Source organism: Rana temporaria, chromosome 4 (assembly GCF_905171775.1).
Source record: "Rana temporaria chromosome 4, aRanTem1.1, whole genome shotgun sequence".
NCBI lineage: Eukaryota > Metazoa > Chordata > Amphibia > Anura > Ranidae > Rana > Rana temporaria.
In genome coordinates, this window is record NC_053492.1 from 76,469,026 (window position 1) to 76,491,941 (window position 22,916).

General features: G+C 44.2%; 1 protein-coding gene and 1 long non-coding RNA gene across 2 annotated transcripts in view; both read right to left on the reverse strand.

Moving 5' to 3' along the window:
* Positions 1 to 365: 365 nt before the first annotated feature.
* LOC120935301 lies at positions 366 to 2,464 on the reverse strand. The gene is made up of 2 exons (XR_005748398.1): positions 1,834 to 2,464; positions 366 to 606 (listed from the first exon to the last, which is right to left on the reverse strand). It is a non-coding gene; the product is annotated as an uncharacterized LOC120935301 (long non-coding RNA).
* A 5,662-nt stretch (positions 2,465 to 8,126) lies between these two features.
* The window catches only part of VSNL1 (visinin like 1), a 201,100-nt gene continuing 186,310 nt past the window's right edge, over positions 8,127 to 22,916 (reverse strand). The window contains exons 3-4 of the mRNA XM_040348560.1: positions 20,829 to 21,044; positions 8,127 to 9,291 (exon numbers count right to left, since the gene is read on the reverse strand). Of these exons, the coding sequence (XP_040204494.1) occupies positions 9,094 to 9,291; positions 20,829 to 21,044 (414 nt within the window). The 3' untranslated portion in view covers positions 8,127 to 9,093. The remainder of the gene's footprint in view (positions 9,292 to 20,828; positions 21,045 to 22,916) is intronic.

The following is a 22,916-nucleotide window of genomic DNA, read 5'->3' on the forward strand; positions in this document are numbered from 1 at the left end:
TGTGGTATGCTTGTGATTGTCAGGAGTAGGAGATTTCTAGTGTTTTTGTGGCGAGTCATGGTAATGGCATAAAAATATAAGACTTTTTTTTTTTTTACTATTTTGGACCAGTTTTCCTTTCATAATTAAAAAAAATTAAATAAGGAGATATCCTTTAACATTTCCCACCAAATGAAAGCACAATTTGTGCTTAAAAATAACAAGGTATAATCCGTCTGGTTACTCTAAGTAGTTGTGATGATAAGTAGAGTTATAAATAGTCAAAAAAATGGTGCGCTTGTTCAATCTGTGAGATTGTTGTGTATGCAAAACCAACAATAATGATCGGCTTTAACAGCACTAATATAAAACACCTGCCACCGTTAATACCCAAAAACCATCGGGTCACCATTTATTAGTCAGCCTATTGCTATAAACATAAAAACCTTATATATACTGTAAATCACACAATAATACAAATTTCAAATAATAAAGTGAAAATGAAATAATATGTGAGCTGGAATTCCCTCTTCACAATAAGACCCACTCCAATCTGTGCCACAAAATAATTTATGATAAGTGATCCAATAACCATCACTGCCACCTCTGGGTGAATTGCCTGCTCACCTTAGGAGAAGTGTGTAAAGTGAAATTCCGCGCCTAACTATAGATACAAATATATAAATATTTATAAGTGTATATAAATAAATTATAAGCTGCTCCTCAATAACACAAGTGATATGTGGACATGATAGAATATAAATAGAGGGCGCTAGGCCCATACAAAATAAGTATAGTGCCGTGAAAAAGTATCTGTTTAGCAATGAAATTGCAACATAGATAACAAAAATAGTATATAAATAAGTCCCAACAGTTGCAGTCGGAGCTGCACTTGAAACCACACACAGTGAATTCAAATATGATCAAAAAATAAAAATAAAATAAAACAGTGAACAAAGTCCAATTGTATTGATACAGTAGTTCTGTGAAAGAAGAAATGCCACCACCGCTTCTGTATAATTTTCAATTCCACCCAAGGTGCTTTAGATAAAGTTTGCTCTTACCAGAGCTCGTTGACCCCTTTAATGAAAAAGATGGTCAACTAAGCTTATGCAGGACCCCCCTGATGACGTTAACATAACGAAACGTACGTCGGAGGCAGCTTGGTCACGTGACGTACCCCCCGTGCTTTGGACTGTCGGAGAGATCGTTTGGTTATATATGTGAGCGGCAGCTTTCATTCCCCAGCGAATCCCACTATAGGAACCGCTTTGAGCGGTGACAGGTCCGCAGCCTCAGTGCCGGGTGGGCACCCCCCAATGTAAGGAGCCATTTGGCTGTTTTTTATGTATATTTTAAAATTTTAAATTAAACGGTATCACGCTATTTGGCTTCCTGGCCTCTCTTCTTTTGCATACAATCCCGTGTGAGGTTCCTGAATCTGCAAAGTGGTCTGTCCGTATCTCCATGTGTTGCAGGCACAATCCTGCATAAGCTTAGTTGACCATCTTTTTCATTAAAGGGGTCAACGAGCTCTGGTAAGAGCAAACTTTATCTAAAGCACCTTGGGTGGAATTGAAAATTATACAGAAGCGGTGGTGGCATTTCTTCTTTCACAGAACTACTGTATCAATACAATTGGACTTTGTTCACTGTTTTATTGTATTTTTATTTTTTGATCATATTTGAATTCACTGTGTGTGGTTTCAAGTGCAGCTCCGACTGCAACTGTTGGGACTTATTTATATACTATTTTTGTTATCTATGTTGCAATTTCATTGCTAAACAGATACTTTTTCACGGCACTATACTTATTTTGTATGGGCCTAGCGCCCTCTATTTATATTCTATCACCTTAGGAGAAGACCCCACGAGTCTAATCACGTCTTGGGTTTAAAGATCTTCAGCAGTCATGAAAGGACATCTGCTGTATCCTGGATCCTCTGCAGTGCGTATTACAGTGGAAATCCCATCTTAGAAGTTGCTTAGAGTATATGAGAGAATTTCATTGTGCAATATCACTTAAAATATGTACGTCTTCATTAAAACATAAAAATACCCACTCACATTTTAAACATCTTGTTTAAATCACACTGGTAAGTTTATGCTGAATGCTGCTCGCCCCCTCATCGCTTCTTCTGGGTAAACAAGACATCGGAAGTGATGTCAGCGGCTCCGCCCCTCGTGTTGCGTCACTGGTCACCTGACTTTTTCAAGGGAATGATACTAACACATGCCAAAGTTGCAAAATTGGGCTTGGGCATTAAGGTTTGTTTTGACCTTGGTTATGAAGGGGTTAATAAACATTCCAACTGTATACCTACCATTTTTACTCAACACAGACTAAAGCCAGTGCCCATAAGCATCTAATTTCTCCTAGGTAATTGTCTGTGTCTCATTGGAGAGATTTCCCTTCATCTCTTGTTCCATGGACACAATTAGAAGTGAGAAGTCTCTCAGAAGAAAGAAAATCCCCTCTTATGCTGCGTACACACGACCGTTTTTCGGGTTGTAAAAAATGTCATTTTTAATGGTCTAATAAAAATGGCGTTTTTTTCAACCCGATCATTAAAACGGCCTTGCCTACACACGATTGTGAAAAAAAAATACTCTAGCAAAGCGCGGTGACGTACAACGCGTATGACGGCACTATAAAGGGGAAGTTCCATTCGGATGGCGCCACCTTTTGGGCTGCTTTTGCTAATTTTGTGTTAGTAAAAGACGATTTGCGCTTTTCAGTCTGTTACAGCGTGATGAATATGCTTACTCCATTACGAACGCTAGTTTTACCAGAACGAGCGCTCCCGTCTCATAACTTGCTTCTGAGCATGCGCGTTTTTTTCACGTAGTTAAAGCCCACACACGACCATTGTTTATGGCGTTAAAAACGGCAACGCTAAAAACATAGTGAAAAATTAGAGCATGTTCGAAATATTTAATGCCCATTTTTTACATCGTGAAAAATGCTCTGGAGCCCACACACGATCGTTTTTAATGACATAAAAAAAAAACATTTTTTACCACCCGAAAAACGGTCGTGTGTACTCGGCATTAGACATTTTGTCATTAGAGCAAGTGTCCCTATTTCTGCCTTTTTTGGTGATAACTGCAAAATGTTGGATTTCCTATAACCTTCATATCTGGTAACAGTGGTCCTCAAGACATGACGAGAAGGTGAATCTCTCATGCATGAGCATAGACTGCAAATTTAAAAGAGATTAGCTTGGTGTAAAAACCAAAATGGCTTTTTGACTTACCATGAAATCCTTTTCTTGGGGGTTTATTAAGGGACATGGAGTAGAAGTAGTTCTGAGACATTGTTTTATGCTACTGCCTATAGGATATTGGACTCTGGGAATCAAAGATGTAAGACAGTCAGGTATAACCCCTTCCACTCCCATCATGTTCCAGTTGTGTGTAAAAGCAAAATTAGAAATGGATCAAAGGAGAAAGGGGGAGGCGTGTGCCTTAATGAGCTTCAAGAAAAGGATTAAAAAAATCCTGTTTTTCCAATTGTTAATTATGAGCAGAGGGTTGAAGTTTTTCTGAGACACTGAGATATCCAAAAAGCAGTTCAACTGAGGGGTGGGTAACACAGGAAATGAACACTAACAAGCTCACAAGTAAATTACAGCGAACAGTGTGGGTTCAGTAAAGCTTACAGAGCCACCTTAAAAACAATGGACTAGATTCAGATAGGTTAGCGGATCCGCCGGCGCAAGTTTTTGAGGCTAGTGCTTCATTCAGAAAGCACATACCTCAAAACTTGCGGCGGCGTATCGTAAATCCCCCGGCGGAATTCAAATTCCGCGGCTAGGGGGCGTCTACAATTTTAATCAGGCGCGTCCCCGTGCCGATCCAACAGCGCATGCGCCGTCCGCGATTTTTCCCAGCGTGCATTGCTCCAAATGACGTCGCTAGGACGTCATTGGTTTTGGCGTGAACGTAAATTACGGCCATCCGTATTCGCGAACGACTTACGCAAACGACGTAAAAAATTCAAAATTCGACCCGGGAGCAACAGCCATAGGATACGCCGCATATAGCAGGGGTAACTATCCGCCGGAAAAAGCCGAATGCAAACAATGTTAAAAAAAAGCGCCGGGCGGGCGTTCGTTTCTGAATCGGTGGAACTCCTCATTTGCATATTCGTCGCGTACAAAAAACGAAACGCCACCTAGCGGCCGGCCTGGAATTGCAGCCTAAGATCCGACGGTGTAAGTCACTTACACCTGTCGGATCTTAGGGAGATCTATGCGAAACCTGATTCTATGAATCAGGCGCATAGATACGACGGACGGAACTCAGAGATATGACGGCGTATCAGGAGATACGCCGTCGTATCTCTATCTGAATCCGGGCCCTTATGACCGAAGCTGGCCTCAGATGAGGCCAGAACACTTACCTGGGAAAAACAGACATTTGATCAGAAACCACATGACAGCCTTGGCAATCTGAGAAACAGATGCCTTATGCTGAAAAGGCTACAAATCACTTACTGATCTAGTGGAGTGCGCTTCAACCGGAAACAAAAAATTCTATCCTTAAAGTGGGGGTCCACCCAAAAAAAAAAATTTAACATTACATTCCGCCGAGTTGTCAGAATGACAATCGGCTGTTTTTTTTATTTCATTGCCGTACATACCGTATTTTCACCGCCGCTCCTGGGTATGTAATCTGCGGGACTGGGCGTTCCTAATTGATTGAAACCTTCCGACCAGCGCATCACGAGATGCCGAAAGTCGGTGCGCAGGTGCTGTATAGAGCCGACTCACAGTCCGGCTTCTTTCAGCAACTCGTGACGCGCTGTATGCGCCGGTCGGAAAGGATGTCAATCAATTAGGAACGCCCAGTCCCGCAGATTACATACCCGGAAGCGGCAGTGAAAATACGGTATGTACGGCAATGAAATAAAAAAAAAAACAGCCGATTGTCATTCTGACAACTCGGCTGAATGTAATGTTAAATTTTTTTTTTGGGGTGAACCCCCGCTTTAAGTCTATAGGCTTGAATGAGGAGCTGACAAATTCACCTATAGATGGTGGAATGAGAAGCAAGCTGTCTATGTAAAAGAAGTTGTAACTGAGAGATAGACCCAAATAGCATGTAACACATCCAGACAATAAAGGAAAACCTCTCTTAATTATCTCAGAGCAAGACAGTGATGGGTGAACAATGTCCTTGTTAAGGTGAAAGGAAGAAACCACACTGGAAAGAAAAGGTGCTCGAGGCCTCATTAGAACCTTGTGTTTTTTTAGCACAAGAAAAGGCTTCAATATAGTATAAGGCAGGCCATAGATAATACGATTTTATTTCCTGCAACCACAGGTTGCAGGACAGAAAGTTGGTCAATTCCCCTATCAACACAGTCAGTGTTGATGGGGGAATCCCTTTCACAGAGCCAGAGCCTCTAGGCTATGTGAGACCTTAGGCAAAACTTAAGCCCCATACACACTATTAGTTTTCCTGATGGTTTTCTCTTCAGGTTTACCAAAACCATCTAATATGAGGTCAAACCTTAAGCGTTTCAATTTGAATGCAATCAGGCAGGTCCTTGTACTACATGGTTTTGGTAAACCTGAAGAGAAAACCAGCAGGAAAACTGATAGTGTGTATGGGGCTTTAGACAAGAGGCCCCACTCGTGCCCATAATGGGAAAAATAAGCTTCAGAGCCCCAGAAGTCTTAGTTTACGCAAGAGGTGAGTGTGACGGGTTTTTTAACGCTGCCTGCTCACTACCACCTCTAAAATAAAGTCGCACTGTAGAGGCATAACTAGAACCTTTAGGGCCCCCGGTGCAAAAAAAATGAAGGGCCCCCCAACCCTAGCCTGGGGCACTTTACTGCTATTGTGGGGCTCTTTATTATGGTCCTGCAGTGGGACCCTTTCATATATGCTGGAAAGGCTGGAAGGACAATGATGTCACCCCGCATTTGACCAGCAGCCTAATAACCACCCCCCACCCCACTCAAGGCAATCCCCACCCAAGCCAATCCCCACCTAAGCCGAATTGCATTCTGGCAGTTGTAGTCTGCGCTCAAGCGCAGAGGAAACTACAACTCCCGGAGTCTTGGAGGCAAGGCGCACAAGGGATTTGTGACACGTGACTGGCTCGGGCTGGGCACTGGCAGCAACTTTACCCCAGGACAAGGAGCATCACCCCCCCAGGAGGCCATGGTGTGCAAGGACCTGCTGAGCTACCAGGTGAGAGACCCTGACACCCCCAGCTGATCCCAGGGATGGACTGGCCATTGGGACTACAGGGAGTTTCCCGGTGGGCCGATGGCTCAGTGGGCCAGCTTCAGTGACAGTGGCCTGGGAGTTTCTCACTTCTGCCTAATCTTGTCCCATAAGGGGGGGGGCACCGAACTGATTCTTTGCCCCGGGTGAAATAATGTCTAGCTTCCCCACTGGTACTGCCTATAAGAGTACCAGTACCAGCCGTTCTACTCTAATAAAGTAAAACGGCTAGTGAAGGGGGAGAGGGGGCTTGGGTGGCCGGGGGGGTGCGGGAGTTGTCCAGCCGCTGTGGGAGAGACCTGTCAAAGTGGGCCAGTCTGGATGAAGTCCAGGGCCAAATTTTTGTCCCAGTCCAGCCCTGGCTGATCCCCACATCCCACCCCCCATACACCCTATTTACCTTGCCCCAGTGATCAGGCTGCATTTATGGGCACTGGTGAGGGTGTATTTATGGGCACTGGTGAGGCTTCATTAATAAGTTTTGGTGAGGCTGCATTGCAAATCTTTTCAGGTATGCCGCGAAAATGTTTACATCTTTCTGGTGCGCCGCAAGACAAAAAAGTTTTAGAAACACTGGCCTAGATACTTGCGCTGAATTATAAAGGTTTAGGGTCCACTTGAATCTCTGCAGATGTTGAACAGTTTTCTGGAAAATGACTGACAGTATTCAGGTATCCGAATTCCCAGAGAGCAAAGCAGAGCAAGTACAGGGACTAACAGCGAAATTAAGACCTAAGGTAAAATGGAGAGGCCAAAATGAAAGATAACAAATGAATAATGTTATATATCCACTAGTGTTGAGCGGAATACGCCATATTCGATTTCGCGATATATCACGAATATATAGCCGAATATTCGTGAAATATTCGCTAAAATCGAATATTCGTGATATTTTATAAAAAAAAATTTTTTGCAAAATTTCGCTAATGCGAATGCGAAACTGATTGCGAAATTTCGCTAATGCGAATGCGAAATTGATTGCGAAATTTTGAAACATTCAATTTCACTTGCCCTTTGGAAAAAGTGTGGTTTTACGTAATGGACCCTGCAACTAACAAGGTATTAATAAAATAAATACATTATTATATAGATTTGAGGGTTTACTTTGACCAATTTGTATATTGATTAGTTTAATAAATGTTGAATAACCATAGATTTGGAAAATACAAGTAAACCGTTTACGTTGACATCTCTTAAATGTCTTTATGTTAAACAGTTATTATTCTCATTAAAGAGGTGAAATGCAAATGATGATGACACGGGACAAAAGATGGAAAATTCTTTGAAGATGTGATACACTGGAAAAACGCACAGAAACACTCCACTCTCTCCTATGACAACTGTGGTAGGAGAACTCTGATTGGCTCTGATGCAAAAGAAGGGCGGAGAAAGTATTCCCGAATATTCGGAAATCGAATATTCGCGATTGCGAATATTCGGCAACATAAAAGGATCGCCTCAGCTTAGCTACTCGGCCCAGGGTCTCTAATCATACCAGCAATGCTTTTAGACGTCGATGGAGATCACTAGGATGTGATCTGTTTTAAAAATAAAATTGAAAAAATACGAATATTCGGAATAGCGAATATTGGCCGCGAAATTCGAGTTATTCGCGAATATTCGAATATGCCATATTCGTAACGAATATTCGCAATGCGAATATTCGTGAGCAACACTAATATCCACCACAAAAAGCAGGTAGTGTTGATGTGCCGGATTGATGGGGACATGTAAGTAAACATTGTTGATGTCCACAGAGACAATGACTGATCTTATAGCTTCCATACAGAATTTTGGTACCCGAAGGAAAATATTGAAGAGTATTGAATACTGGGTCTACCTAAGCTTTCCATTCACTGAAAAATGATCCCCAACGTAACAGAGTACACATATCGTGTGGAAAAGAGTCAAATGGTATAAATTCTTTATTTGGGGACATATATTGCAACCTCTTTTGAAAACTGAGTCAGACATCATCAATACATTTGTCAATACTGCATTTGCTCCCTTTAAAACAACAGCTTTTGTCTACTCATATAGGCATCTTATGTATGGGTACATGTATGTATATAATGCTTATATACATAAACATATATATCCTCTTGGCTGAAATTTCTATATATATATACATTTTCCTCTTTCTATATATATATATATGCTTCTGTGAATTCATATTTTTTGGGGAGGTTTCCATGGGACTTGCATTTGTTCATACTGTTTTTCTCTTGATTGTGGCTCTTCTTTACGAATTCTTCAAGGGTGCAAATGAGGTAAGAATTAAGGCAAACCTAAGAGGCATGCAAATGAATTAACATTTAAATTCACTGACATCACAAGCACAGATGTGGAAAGAGGGAAGGGGGGGGGGGGCAAACGGGGCAGATCCATGAGCCGAGGTTCGTGTCCCTCCGCCTTGCTGGAACTACTTTACAGCAGGTGAAATGGATTAGTTGGAACAGTAACATCGCCATGGCAATCAGTGTCATCACTAACCACTAACACATAGGAGACACACAGCTAGCATCAGTAAAACAATAAATAATATTATGCAGTACATTACTGATGCACAAGCTTTAGGGACTTATGAAATTACATTGCACACTTCACATTGTGGCAGTCGTTTTTTTTTCCTTATTTTTTATCATTTTTTTAATATATATTTATATATATATTATATATACTTTTAAAATTCTTTAGCAAATGACATTCTCATGCACACGAGTGTCTCAAACACAAGAAGCAAGTCCATTTATAGGTAGTCCAAGCAATTATTTTTGTTAATTTTTTTTTTCGGTTTTCATTGTGGAGATAGCTGCAAACTGAATGGAACATTGACATTTCTGTGCAGTCCGAAACGCGCCGGTGGGGGCGAGCTCATTTTTGAATGTCACACTGGAGCAGTAATACGATGGAAGGGTCGCTCTTTGCGGCTTCTTTGAACTCATCCAGCGTGATCTGGTCGTCTTTGTTCTTATCCATCTTGCTGAAAATCTTGTCTACCCTCTGCTCGGGCGTCAAGCCGTCCTCGTTCATTTTCATCATGATCACAGTGCCCACCATTTTATAAATTGCCTAGGGAATGGAGAAAGAACAGTCATTACTCATTTTGTTCCCTGGGGGTTGTTTGCAGTCATACAAAGTGATGAGACCAGATTCACAGGGTAAAATGTATAAGAGTAGATATGAACAGTCATAGGCTGCTTGGTGTCAGAAATGACAACTCCACCTTTTCTTCTCACCCGTTATCCTTCCTCAGTCTCTGCCTTTCTGTATTTCCTGTTCTATCCTTTACCCCTGTTTATTCTGAGGGCATGTGGACTGGTATGGTTTAGGAGGGGGAGCAAGCAGGCTGCATGCTCGGATAAGGTTGTGGTATGGATTTTGGGTGTGGGGTTTCCCTTAAAATCCATACCAGACCCTTTTCTCCATTTTTTATTGCTGGCAATTGTTTTGTTTACATTTAGCTGTCAGCGGGGAACCCTATTGACAGCTGATGACTTGTCTGATGACTCATCCTGTTTCTGAAAAGTCACCCCCCACACCCCCAAAACCATCGGTCTAGGGTTGTGGGGAAAGTAACCTTGTCCTCATCAACATCCACCCAAAAGCACCCCCCCCCCTCACGGTGAGGGCATGTGGCCTGGTATGGTTTAGGAGGGGGGCGGAGCGAGCGGGCTGCATGCTCGGATAAGGGTGTGGTATGTATTTTGGGTGTGGGGTTTCCCTTAAAATCCATACCAGACCCTGGATTGGTGGGACCCCCAAACATTTTTTTCTCAATTTTTTTATTGCTGGCAATTGTTTTGTTTACATTTCAGCTGTCAGCGGGAAACCCCGCTGACAGATGATGACTCATCTGATGACTCATCTGTTGTTAAGGACGCAGAAGCCAGTTTGACGGCCACGCTCTTTAAAGCGGATGTGCCACTAAAAAAATATATTAAAAGCCAGCAGCTACAAATACTGCAGCTGCTGACTTTTAATATAAGGACACTTACCTGTCCTGGAGTCCAGCGCCGATCGCAGCAGATGACGAACGATCGCTCGTCACCCTGCTGCTCCCCCCTCCATCCACGGTGAGGGAACCAGGAAGTGAAGCGCTCCGGCTTCACTGCCCGGTTCCCTATGGCGCATGCGCGAGTCCGCGCTGCGCCCGCCGATTGGCTCCCGCTGTGTGCTGGGAGCCGAGTGTTCCCAGCATACAACGGGGGACGGACGGGAAGCAGAGAAAAAACCCGTCTTTTGCCCGTATCGTAGGGCCGGAAGTGGGTGCAGATACCTGTCTGTAGACAGGTATCTGCACCCCCCTCCCCCCTGAAAGGTGTCAAATGTGACACCGGAGGGGGGGAGGGTGCCGATCAGCGGGACTCCACTTTAGAGTGGAGATCCGCTTTAACAATAACTCTACTAAACATAGCTTATACTCTGTGCCAAACACTGCTAAACGCCAGCAAAAAATGCAAAAAAAATAATTAAGGGCCAGATTCACAAAAGAGATACGACGGCATATCTCCTGATACGCCGTCGTATCTCTGTGATCCGCCCGTCCTAACTATGCGACTGATTCATAGAATCAGGTTACGCATAGCTAGCCCTAAGATCCCACAGGTGTAATTGACTTACACTGTCGGATCTTAGGATGCAATTCTATGCCGGCCACTAGGTGGCGAGGCCATTGCGGTCGGTGTATAATATGCAAATGACTAGTTACGGCGATCCACGAACGTCCGCGTTACCCGTCGCTCTAACTTTACGTCGTTTCCGTCGAGATACGCGTCCTAAAATTAGGGCTGAGCCCTAGGTGTTCTAAGCCATGTTAAGTATGGTCGTCGTTCCCGCGTCGAAATTTAAAAAATCACGTCGTTTGCGTAAGTCGTCCGTGAATGGCGCTGGACGCCATTTACGTTAACGTCCAAACAAATGATGTCCATGCGACGTCATTTAGCACAATGCACGTCGGGTAATTCGCCGAGCGGAATTACGCTACACCGCCGCAAGTTTACAGGTAAAGGCTTTGTGAATCAGGCACTTACACTGTAAACCTGCGGCGGTGTAACGTAAATGGGATACGTTACGCTGCCGTGGAGCAACGTAAATGTATCAGAATCTGGCCCTAAGTTTTTTATTCAGAAATGGAGATCTATGTGCTGAAAAAACAGAACCTGATAATTCCAGTTACTGTTCTCTGTTTCTCTGTTTAAGTTCTGCACATCTTCATTACTATGATTGGGCATAATTTAATAGCACCGAACATGCTTCAACTGGGTTGCTATAGCACCATTTGCGTGTAACTATTAGTATCTATAATAATGGAAGAAATACCTCAAATGCATCTACGGTAAAAACGCCATGGATGAAAGATCATTCAACGCACTTTTTACCCTTGGAGACCAAAGTCTGATTAATGCTGTTAATTAGTGTGTGGATTCTTAGGTTACTAAGTATGCAAAGCTTTAATCACAACAGCCCAGCCCCTCTGGTTCAGTGAACCTCTGTACAGTTAGTTGTTGGTTCAGTGAGCTGGGGCACAAAATCAAGTCAATGTTTTTTTTTTGTTTTTTTCGGAAGTATCAAGTCAATGTTTGCTCAGAAGTAAGAAGTAGTCCCTGCTGTAGCCACGGTCCTGTCATGACCATGCTAAATGAGTCTGCACTGTGTCTGCAGGCCCCTCAAGAGGAGCCATTCAGCGGCGATGCAGATCTAGCAAAGCAGACCCTTTACAGAAAATTAGAACACCAGATTAGCGAAAACCGTTCCAGTTGCTGAACTGGGGCGCCAGGAAGTTTGAAGAACATTAAATTGGGTCATGCTAAAATTCTTTATTCATGACTTAGTTGGTCGGCAAAAAATAAAAATAAAAAATCTGCATTTCTAACTGCAGTCAAAAGAAAACAAGAATACATTTTAATTACATGAAATGCCCAGAAGTGCAGCCAAAAAGCTCTTCAATGTAATCTTGTATATCCTAGTTACACAGCTTATGTAAGAAACATTGCTACTTCTGTGAATAAACTGTTCAAGGATAACTCATGCTTGAAGCTGGGAATGTTCCGTACAATCAGACCTAAGGATTCTGGACAGTATGACAACACAAATGTCCAAGTAATAAATCCAGTTATAAATATCGACAAAATAGTTAAACAGAATCTGTCAAAAAGAAGACCGGTATAAAATAGTGGCACCTAGAAGTGCTTGCAGCAAACTCCAGGACCCGGTGGTCATAACCATATGACGAGCCATTCAAAGCACAGTACACTCCTTCACATCTGTATAGGCCAGTCAGCTGGGCCATCATAGTGATAGACAACAGAAATGTGTAATAGACGGGAGGTAGCAGCAAGTTTTAAAGGGGTTGTATGGCTTCTTTTTTTTTTTAAATAACAAACATACCGGGCCAGATTCACATAGAACTGCGGCGGCGTAACGTATCGTAGATACGTTACACCGCCACAAGTTTTCATCGCAAGTGCCTGATTCACAGAGCACTTGCGATGAAAACTACGCCGGCGGCCTCCGGCGCAAGGCGGGCCAATTCAAATGGGCGTGTGCCATTTAAATTAGGCGCGCTCCCGCGCCGGACCTACTGCGCATGCTCAGTTCCGCAAATCCCGTCGTGCTTTGCACACCGTGGCGTAATTTTTTCGAACGGCAATGCACGTAGCATACTTCCGTATTCCCGGACGTGTTACGCAAACGACGTTCATTTTTAAATTTCGACGCGGGAACGACGGCCATACTTTAGACAGCAATACGTTTGCTGACTAAAGTTAGGGCACCTAAAACGACGACTAACTTTGCGACGGGAAACTAGACTAGCGGCGACGTAGCGAACGCGAAAATCCGTTGTGGATCCGCCGTAACTCCTAATTTGCATACCCGACGCTGGTTTACGACGCAAACTCCCCCCAGCGGCGGCCGCGGTACTGCATCCTAAGATCCGACAGTGTAAAACAATTACACCTGTCGGATCTTAGGGATATCTATGCGTAACTGATTCTCTGAATCAGTCGCATAGATAGAAACAGAGATACGACGGCGTATCAGGAGATACGCCGTCGTATCCCTTTTGTGAATCTGGCCCACCATACTTACCTCCACTGTGCACTTCATTTTGCACAGAGTGGCCCTGATCCTCCTGGTCTGGGGTCCCACAGCGGCTGTCTCGGCTCCTCCCCGCAAGAGCAAACCCCCTCTGGGAAGCTCTCTCCCACCAGGGTGCTCTCCCATGTGATACAGTCGGCGGCCATAGCCTCGCCTCCCCCCCCCCCCGGCGCGCAGCGTCATTAATTTCATTGACAGCAGCGGGAGCCAATGGCTGTGCTGCTATCAATCATCCAATGAAGAGCTGCCTCAAGCTGGGGCAAAGCATTGCAGGATCGCGCCCACAGAGATTTGGGGCTCAGGTAAGTAAAAGGGGGGGGGGGGGGGGCTGGTGAGTGCAAGGTGTTTTTTCACCTTAATGCATAGGATGCATTAAGGTGAAAAAACACAAACCCATACAACCCCTTTAACATTATTGGGAAATGGAGCTTTGCCTTTCAGAACAGCCCACCATGAACGCAGGGTGCTAGAGGCTGCTGCAGGAAAGGTCTCCTACTTAAACATGCCATCTCCGAGCTGTAAATGAATCTTCTCCAGGACAGGGCTTTTTTTCAGTTGGAATGTGGTCAAACTCTGTTCACCTACCTCCGGCTACTTGCCCTCCACTCCCCATGCACCATTGTGCTTCTCCTCGGCTCACACATTCCCGCCTACCCTGCACTCACGGTGGGGACAAGGGAGAGGCAGATGCAGGTGCAGTGTGGGATGGGGCATCAAGTGGCAAGCTGCACTGTGATCCCCATCCGTACACGGGTGCACAGATGCTGACCAATGATCTCTCTGCAAGTGGAAGAGAGAGGAGGAGCCACCTACACTGCCAAAAGATACTAGAGCTAGGCCAGGTAGATGATATTTGAGGAAGCATTTGGGGGGATGGGGGCTGTAGAGGGAGATGTATGTAGAAGTGAGAGCCGAAGAAGGGTGGAATCAAGATATGGACAGCATGTGAATGAGTGCTGAACCTTAGCACTCCCCTAAACACTGTACCCTGTATGCAGTGCACACCTCAAACCTGGACTCTATACACAGCACACTCCTGAACTCTGCACTCTGTATATAATTCATCCTTAAACTCCACACATAACGCACTCCTGGTTTTATTGCCCTTTTGAGACCCCTTCACTGTTAGTGCAATTTGGGCTCACCTACTGTTCAATGATGTTTGGGGTGGGTGTGGTTGAGTTCCTACATCTATTCTCTGAGAAAAAAAGAAGGTATCTTAATTTATGTCTCCACTTTGACTGCCGATGGCCTGCATTGTGTGTACCACTGACCGCTCCAGTTCCCACTAACCAATCAGAGTACTTCCCAATTATGTGATAACTATGTAATCTTTGACATAGCTATCACATGCAGTCAGGAGGCTTCATTCACAAACAAATATTTCAGCCTGCAGGAGCCACTGCAGCCTGAAGATGGTAGTGTGCCTCAGTTTAACATTGTAATTTTCAGACACAATTAAAGAATTAAAAAAAAAAAAAAAAAAAATTAAATTTTTGTGCATTTGCCAGCCCATAGTATTTTTATGAAAACGGTGTACCGAATAAAATAAAAACCTTGTCTGTCCCTAAAAATATACGTATATTTAAAAATTGTGAAAATGATAAACAGAGTTAAATTCAAGTCACTGACTGAATCCAGCTTGGTCATTTAGACTACAACGCAGGGCTGGACTGGGACAAAAATGTGGCCCTGGACTTCATCCAGACTGGCCCACTTTGATAGGTCTCTCCCATGGCGGCCGGACAACTCCCGCCCCCCCTCCCCCCCCGGCCACCCAAGCCCCTTCTCCCCCTTCACTAGCCACTAGCCGTTCTACTTTATTAGAGTAGAACGGTTGGTACTGGTACTCTTATAGGCAGTACCAGTGGGGGAAGCTAAACATTATTTCACTTGGGGCAAAGAATCAGTTTGGTGCCCCCCCTTATGGGACAAGATTAGGCAGAAGTGAGAAACTCCCAGACCATAGCTGTTGAGTCAGCTGTCTGTCCCCTCCCCCATGGTCCTCTGTCGTCCCCCCTGCTCCTCTGGTCCTCCCCCTGCTTCTCTGTTCCCCCCAGGTGAGCGCTGCGTAGAGGGAGAGGAGGTGAGTGCTGCGGGAAGGGAGAGACATAGGAGCGGAGGGGGGTGGCGGTCCGCTGTCACTGAAGCCGGCCCACTGAGCCATCGGCCCACCGGGAAACTCCCTGTAGTCCCAATGGCCAGTCCATCCCTGCTACAACGACCTCTGGTCATGAAAGGATTAAGTAAAATTGCTGGCAAAGTTAAAAAGTTGTACAATATAGATTTAGTTTTTATATTACTTTTTACTCTACAACAGAGTGGGGAACTTTTCTAACATGCAAATATTTTATTTAGGCTTGGGAAGACAGCTTACAATATAAGCAGTTTAAATGACGCCCTAAGTCAGACAACCAAAATTATTATATTAAAGTAAAGTAAAAATAAAAGTAAATGCACTTCCTTTTGCAGGTAAAAAAATTTGCTTTTTTTTTTTTTTTTACTAGGAGCCTGCAAAGCATTGCACTCATTATCAGCAGATCGCAGGTGCAATGCAGGGCTCTTGCAGACTGTCAGTGTAAGCTGTCTGCTCGTACCTTTTACGGGCAGGCAGATACATAGGCCCAGATTCACAAAGCACTTACGCCGACGTATAACACTTTACGCCGACGTAAGTGCAAATGTGCGCCGGCGTATGTGTGCGCCAGACCCACAAACCAAAATGCGCCTAAAAACAGGCTACACTCCGCTAACGTAGCTTGCACATGCCAGCGTAGGGAGGGCGCACATTTAGGCTAGGCGCATCGTGCCGCTCCCATTGATTAGCCATTCAAACATGCAAATGAGGGAAATACGGCGATTCACGAACGTACATGTGCCCGGCGCATGCTACGCGAGAGGCGCGTAAGTTGTACGTCCGGCGTAAAGTTATTCCCCATAAAGGAGGTGCAACCCGGCAACAGACATGCACAGGTCTGCACCCGGGAACACAAGCCGGCGTATTGTGCATTGTACGTGTGTCTGGCTGGGCGTACGTTATGTTCACGGCGTACGCGGTGATCCTGCGTAGCTTAGGCAGTTGTGCCGGCGTGGTTGTGAGCAGGGGGGTGCTGTGCATGCGTCCACGTCACGGCGCATGCGCATGCGCAGTTCGTGATACGTACCTGTCTGGCGCTCGGCCCATCATTTGCATGGGGTCACGCCCACTTTAACCTACACCGGCGAGCGCCTTCGAAACCCACGCTATGCTGGCGCAGCGTTGGGAGCACTGGCTTGCTGAATGCAGTGCTTGCCTCTCCATGCTGCGTTGGCGTGGCGTTTGCTCTACGGCGGCGTAATGTGCGCCTTGCTCTCTGTGAATCTGGGCCATACTGTCTGGAAGCATCAATGAACTACCTAATCAACAGTGCCCATTGAGCCATAATGGCTGTCAGTACTTCTAGTTCTCACATTCACAGGGATCTGTGAATGAAGGAAGCAGATGATTGAGCGGAGCAGATGCATTTTTTTTAAACTGTGACAGCAAGTGAGGGGAGAAGATCTGAATATGGGTGTAACATGAAAGGTGAACTTATACTTTAATTTGTGCCCGCCCTACTTTTAAGATCACAGGAAGTCAGGGATAGCCATCGCTTGCCTTATTCAAATTTCAAAATCAGGTGCATGGCATTAGCTTTAACCTACGTGGCACCTATAAAGCCTCGTACACACGATCGGATTTCCATCGGACAAAGCCGTAGAATTTTGTGCGAAGGGCGTTGGCCGTGAACTTGTTCTGCATACAGACGGCAGATTTTTTTCAGCCAACATTCCCGAAACTACGTGGGTTTTTCTGCTCTTTAGCGCCACCCTTTGGGCAACTTCTGCTAATGTCTTATGGTTAGCATTGGTTCGGAGCATGGGTGTTTGTACTTTGGATTTTTTTCCGACAGACCTGTGTACACACAATCGGATAATCCGACGGCACACATTTGTTGTTGGAAAATTCGACAGCATGCTATCCCACATTTGTTGTCGGGAAATTCCGTCAACAATTGTCCAATGGAAAATCCGATCATGTGTATGGGCCTTTAGATTAAGGTGACCAGATTTTTAAAATGAAATCCGGGGACATATTTTTTCTTTACTAGTAATGGCAACAATCAGCGACTCTCTGCCCATTGCCGCCCGAGTCAGAACTAGTCAAGTCTTACTCTCCAGGCCCCGGCTACTACTGTATGGAGAGCGGAGGAAGATCCCTCTGCCAGGGAAGGCAAGGAGATAGGCAGGTGGCTGGCCAGGATTTGAGCCAAGGCAGAAGAACATGCGAGCGAAGCTGAATGGGAATGCGCCCGAAACTGAAGAAATATTCCCTCCGCTCCGACCAGCACATGATCATCAGAAAGGGGCACAGATAATGGGAAAAATACAACCCCCTATGCTAGTAGGCACGGCGGGGCGGGGGGTGTAATACTATTTATTTTATTTTAATTCTGCACTGATTGTCTTTGAAATTGCCCCTGCCCCCTAATAAATCCAATCTGGGGACAAAACCAGGGACAGACTTGGTCCGGGGACAGTGTCCTCAATCAGGGGACTGTCCCCTGAAACTGGGAATGTCTGGTCACCCTACTTTAGATTGCAATGCTGTGGTGCAGAGTCAGACTTACAGAACAAAGTGAGCGGGGCTGTGCAGGGTCTGTGGCATTTCTATAATGAAAGCTGCAGATTTAAAAACTCACAACAAATTCTGAAATTACATTAACATGTTAAAGTTTTTAGGAGATTTTAAAGATTGATTTTAGATCTACTTTAAGATTCTGTGAAGCCCAGTTTATGTGTATAAATTCTCATTGTTCTCCTAAATCATCTTTCAGTGCAGGATTACAAGCCTTGCAACCTCCGGGTACATGGCAAGTGAACTGTGTAAGAAACACATTACTATGCAGTTACAGTGTTCCAGCAAACTGTCACAATGCAGTGTTAATACATTCTTAGTTTCATGAATTATGTACTCAGTGGTGCAGAATATGACAAACACATTCATTTTAAACAGCACCTGGAGGGATGCAGTACATCATTTGTCATTACTCCTCTATGACATCACTAAGTAATGCTATGGAAGCTGTACGCAGGAAGCAGGCAGGGTGCCGATATTTACATAGATGGGTGCCATGTTTTCACTTTACATGTGACAAGGACGTAGCTCTGTTGTGCAGTGTGTGTGTGTGAAACACTTTAAAATGGTATCAAACATTTCCATTGACCTGGGCTATAGTTTTATATAATGCTTCTCCTAGGTATAGGTGCCCAAGAATGCATCTCTGTACAAGTTGCACTGCTCTTGTCTTCAACAATGTTAAATAAATACTATATGAAAAAAAAAAGAAAATCTGTGTCTTTGCTAGGAAAATTTCTGGTGACCATAGGTGACTAGAGGTTGCCAGGCAGACCAAAAACAATATAGTAATAGGGATCACTTATTGAAATGGTTGTTCTTTGGTTCTGGCTCACTCTTACAGTACTGCCATAGATAACAGCCCATGAGTGCACAAGATAAATTTAGTTCTATACTAAATAACGTTTACATGTTTTAACTATATTGACTTTTTTTGACACATTGCTTGCTTGAAAAAAAAAAAAACTTGCTTTGACTTTAATATATTATGATAAACATATATTTATTTTTTTACACTATAATTGTATCTGACAATTACAGTATTAAACAGAGGCTCAATGCCAACCACAGGCTGTGGCCTCTGCAATCTGACACAATTATTTTTTAAATTAATGCTTCCACTTATAAAGATCACATGATATTCAATGAAGGCACTATGCACAATGTTCTAACTGCAGTGAGCTGCAAATGGTTATTATATTTGATATCTTATGACTTATGTACATTTTTCTTCTTATCGCAAGGACTTTTTACATATATGTGAATTTGTTTAGACTTCTATCAATCACATGTTTAAGATACACTCCGATTGGTTCCTGATCATTAGTGAGGCCTGAAGTGATCACTGAAATCCGGGTTTGACTGCTAGCAGCCTTGGAATGTGACTGTTGGTAGCTGTCAAAAGCCTAGTACACACTGCTAGTTTTTTTTTTCATTCGACCCAGAGGGTTGAACAAAAAAAAAACGGACAGCTTAGGTCTGATGTTAGTACATCTCCATGCTGTTCTGTTCTGACAGGGAATGACCCTCCCGCCAGAACACTCAGCCGTTGGCTGAGAGTGCTGACCAGGAGCTAGTCGGCAGACCTTTTTTGGTCATAAGCATTCGACAGAAGCCGGCTGCCATACACACGGGCCGAATGTCGGCCGGCACTGAACCGGCCAACATTTGGCCTGTGTGTACTAGGCTAAAGCGTGCTAGGCTAAAACGGTTCAATACTAGGCTAAAGCGGTTCAATGCCGGCTGACATTCGGCCAGTGTGTAGTAGGCTAAAGCGTGCTGGGCTAAAACGGTTCAATACTAGGCTAAAGCGGTTCAATGCCGGCCGACATTCGGCTCGTGTGTACTAGGCTAAAGCGTGCTAGGCTAAAAGGGTTCAATACTAGGCTAAAGCGGTTCAATGCCGGCCGACATTCGGCCAGTGTGTAGTAGGCTAAAGCGTGCTAGGCTAAAACGGTTCAATACTAGGCTAAAGCGGTTCAATGCCGGCCGACATTCGGCCCGTGTGTACTACGTTAAAGCGTGCTAGGCTAAAACGGTTCAATACTAGGCTAAAGCGGTTCAATGCCGGCCAAAATTCGGCCAGTGTGTAGTAGGCTAAAGCGTGCTAGGCTAAAACGGTTCAATACTAGGCTAAAGCGGTTCAATGCTGGCCGACATTCGGCCAGTGTGTAGTAGGCTAAAGCGTGCTAGGCTAAAACGGTTCAATACTAGGCTAAAGCGGTTCAATGCCGGTCGACATTCGGCCCGTGTGTACTAGGCTAAAGCGTGCTAGGCTAAAACAGTTCAATACTAGGCCAAAGCGGTTCAATGCCGGCTGACATTCGGCCAGTGTGTAGTAGGCTAAAGCGTGCTAGGCTAAAACGGTTCAATACTAGGCTAAAGCGGTTCAATGCCGGCCGACATTCGCCCCGTGTGTACTAGGCTAAAGGAATAACAATTAAAAACATTTCCTCAGCAGAGAGCTTTGTGCAGAGGCATGTTTATACACAGAGTGCGGACAGAAAAAGGTTAAAGGTGCAGTTGTTGAGGCATTTATGTATAAAAATGGCAATTGCTGTCTTGGAGGGGGGGTTATGTTCATCGTTGTCTGGGGAATGAATGCTTGTACTTACAGCGCTAGCAATCGTGATAGGCTGAAGTAATTCCATTTGCTACAGAGTCCATGGCCGCACTGTGACATTCCACTTAATAAAACAAAGTGACAATAGGAAATGACATTCCCTGTATTCCATTTATATAAATAACTATTATATCAACCATGAAGGGCTTTTGTTTCATTGTCTAAGATAAGCTGACAGGCTCTATATAGCATGGCACAGAACTGGCAAGGAGAACAAATCTTACTAACCTCAATGATCTCTAACATCTCCACTCGGGTGATTTTGCCGTCCCCGTCCAGGTCATACATATTGAAAGCCCAATTAAGTTTCTGTTCAAAGCTCCCCCTTGAAGTGATGGACAGCGCACATATAAACTCTCTGAAGTCAATGGTTCCATCTCCGTTTTTATCAAAGGTTCTGAAAGCGTGTTGGGCAAACTTTGATGCATCTCCGTATGGGAAGAACTGCAAAGGGAGAGACAGAACAAAAAAGATATTAAGCTATTATAAAAAAAAAGAATTTGATATACATAAATTATTTCATACTTAATTATTTAAAATGTAACTCCATCTGTGGGGCAAATCTGATCCTATAAAGGCACAAAAATAACAGAGAGCTAAAATGATACACTTTATGTTTTGTAAGGCCTCGTACACACGACCGAGTTTCTCGGCAAAAACCAGCAAGAAACTTGCTGGGAGATATTTTTTTGCCGAGGAAACCGGTCGAGTGTACATTTTCTTTGAGGAAACTGTCGAGAAACTCGACGAGCCAAAAAGAGAGCAAGTTCTCTATTTCCTTGACGGGAATGGAGAAAATTGGCTTGTCGAGTTCCTCGACAGCCTAACAAGGAACTCGACGAGGAAAACGATGTGTTTCCCCCTGTCGAGTTCCTCGGTCGTGTGTACGAGGCTTAAGAAGCTCTGTAAATACTCCTCTGCCCACTGGCAATGCAATGTCAAGAAAACTGCCATGGAGCATACACACGGACAGTTTTCTCGGCCAAAAGCTGTCATGGCAGTTTTCCCGACAGGAAATAGGTATAAAGATGAGAAAGTACTTAAAGTGACATAAAATATGAACAAATCATATCCCTCTACAGTGTATACTAGTCTCAAATAAGAGCACTAACTGTCATTTCTGTCTACTGCTTCATTGCTCTGCTATCAGCATAAATCACGTCTCACAAGTTTTCCTGACACCAAGAGAAAAAAAGGTGACGGGAGGGAGCTCCAGCTGATGACAGCCGCAGCTCTGCTCCTGTGAGCAGGGTGTGTGTCCAATCCCTCCAACCAGCTCTCAGATCTCTCCTCGCTGAGCTCTGCAGAGTGTAATCTGAGCTCTCTGTCCCTATTTTTTTGACAGGTCAGACAAGCTTTATACATTTTAGAATTTTGAAAGGATTTAGAGAAGACTGCAGATAAACAGGTACAACTTATATAGAAGGATTTGTTTAAACTCTGTGTCACATGAGGCCAGTCACTTTACTGGGTATACATACTTCATATTCCCATCGCACACTTTCCTGGATCCGCTCTTGGGTTTGGGTGCTTGTAGCAACAACCAGCTGGATACTGGTATACGTTACAGTAGAAATTATTGCTAGCACACCATGGAACAGCGTAAATAGCGTCCAAATCGATGTTGTATTGCATGATCACAACACAAAGAGAGTGCAACGCTTCGGAGCCACGAAGGGGCCCCACGTGCCTCCGAAACGTTGCACTCTCTTTGTGTTGTGATCATGCAATAAAACATCCGTTTGGACGCTATTTACGCTGTTCTATGGTGTGCTGGCAAATATTTCTACTTTACTGGGTATATGCAAGGGTATACAACCACATTAAATCTGGAAAGATGTCACCCAGAAAATGATTGGTGGGGATGATCTGTCTTTGATGCACCATGACCCAACACAATCTGCCTAACATTTAAAAACAATTCTTCTCATCAGACTGTCTAGGTAACACCCAGATTGAAAAAAATATGGAAAATTTATATGATTGATAAAAGGGCATTTCCAGTGTCAGGGGTACTCGTTAATGCCCCAAACAATATTCCTAAATGACCTGATTATTGTCTCATATATTTTTTATTTTTTTTACTTTACTGTCTCCTTTACCTCCTGCTTGTGTACAAGCAGCTAAGTGGTTGTAAAGGCTTAATTTTTTTTTACTTTATGCATTCTATGCGTGAAGGTAAAAAACCTTCTGTGTGCTGCCCCCCCTCCCCGGAGCCCCCCTAATACTCACTTGAGCCCTTTTTGATCCAATGATGTGCATGAGAGGCTTGGCTGTCCCTTGACTCCCTCTCCTCATTGGCTGAGGCAGGAGCGG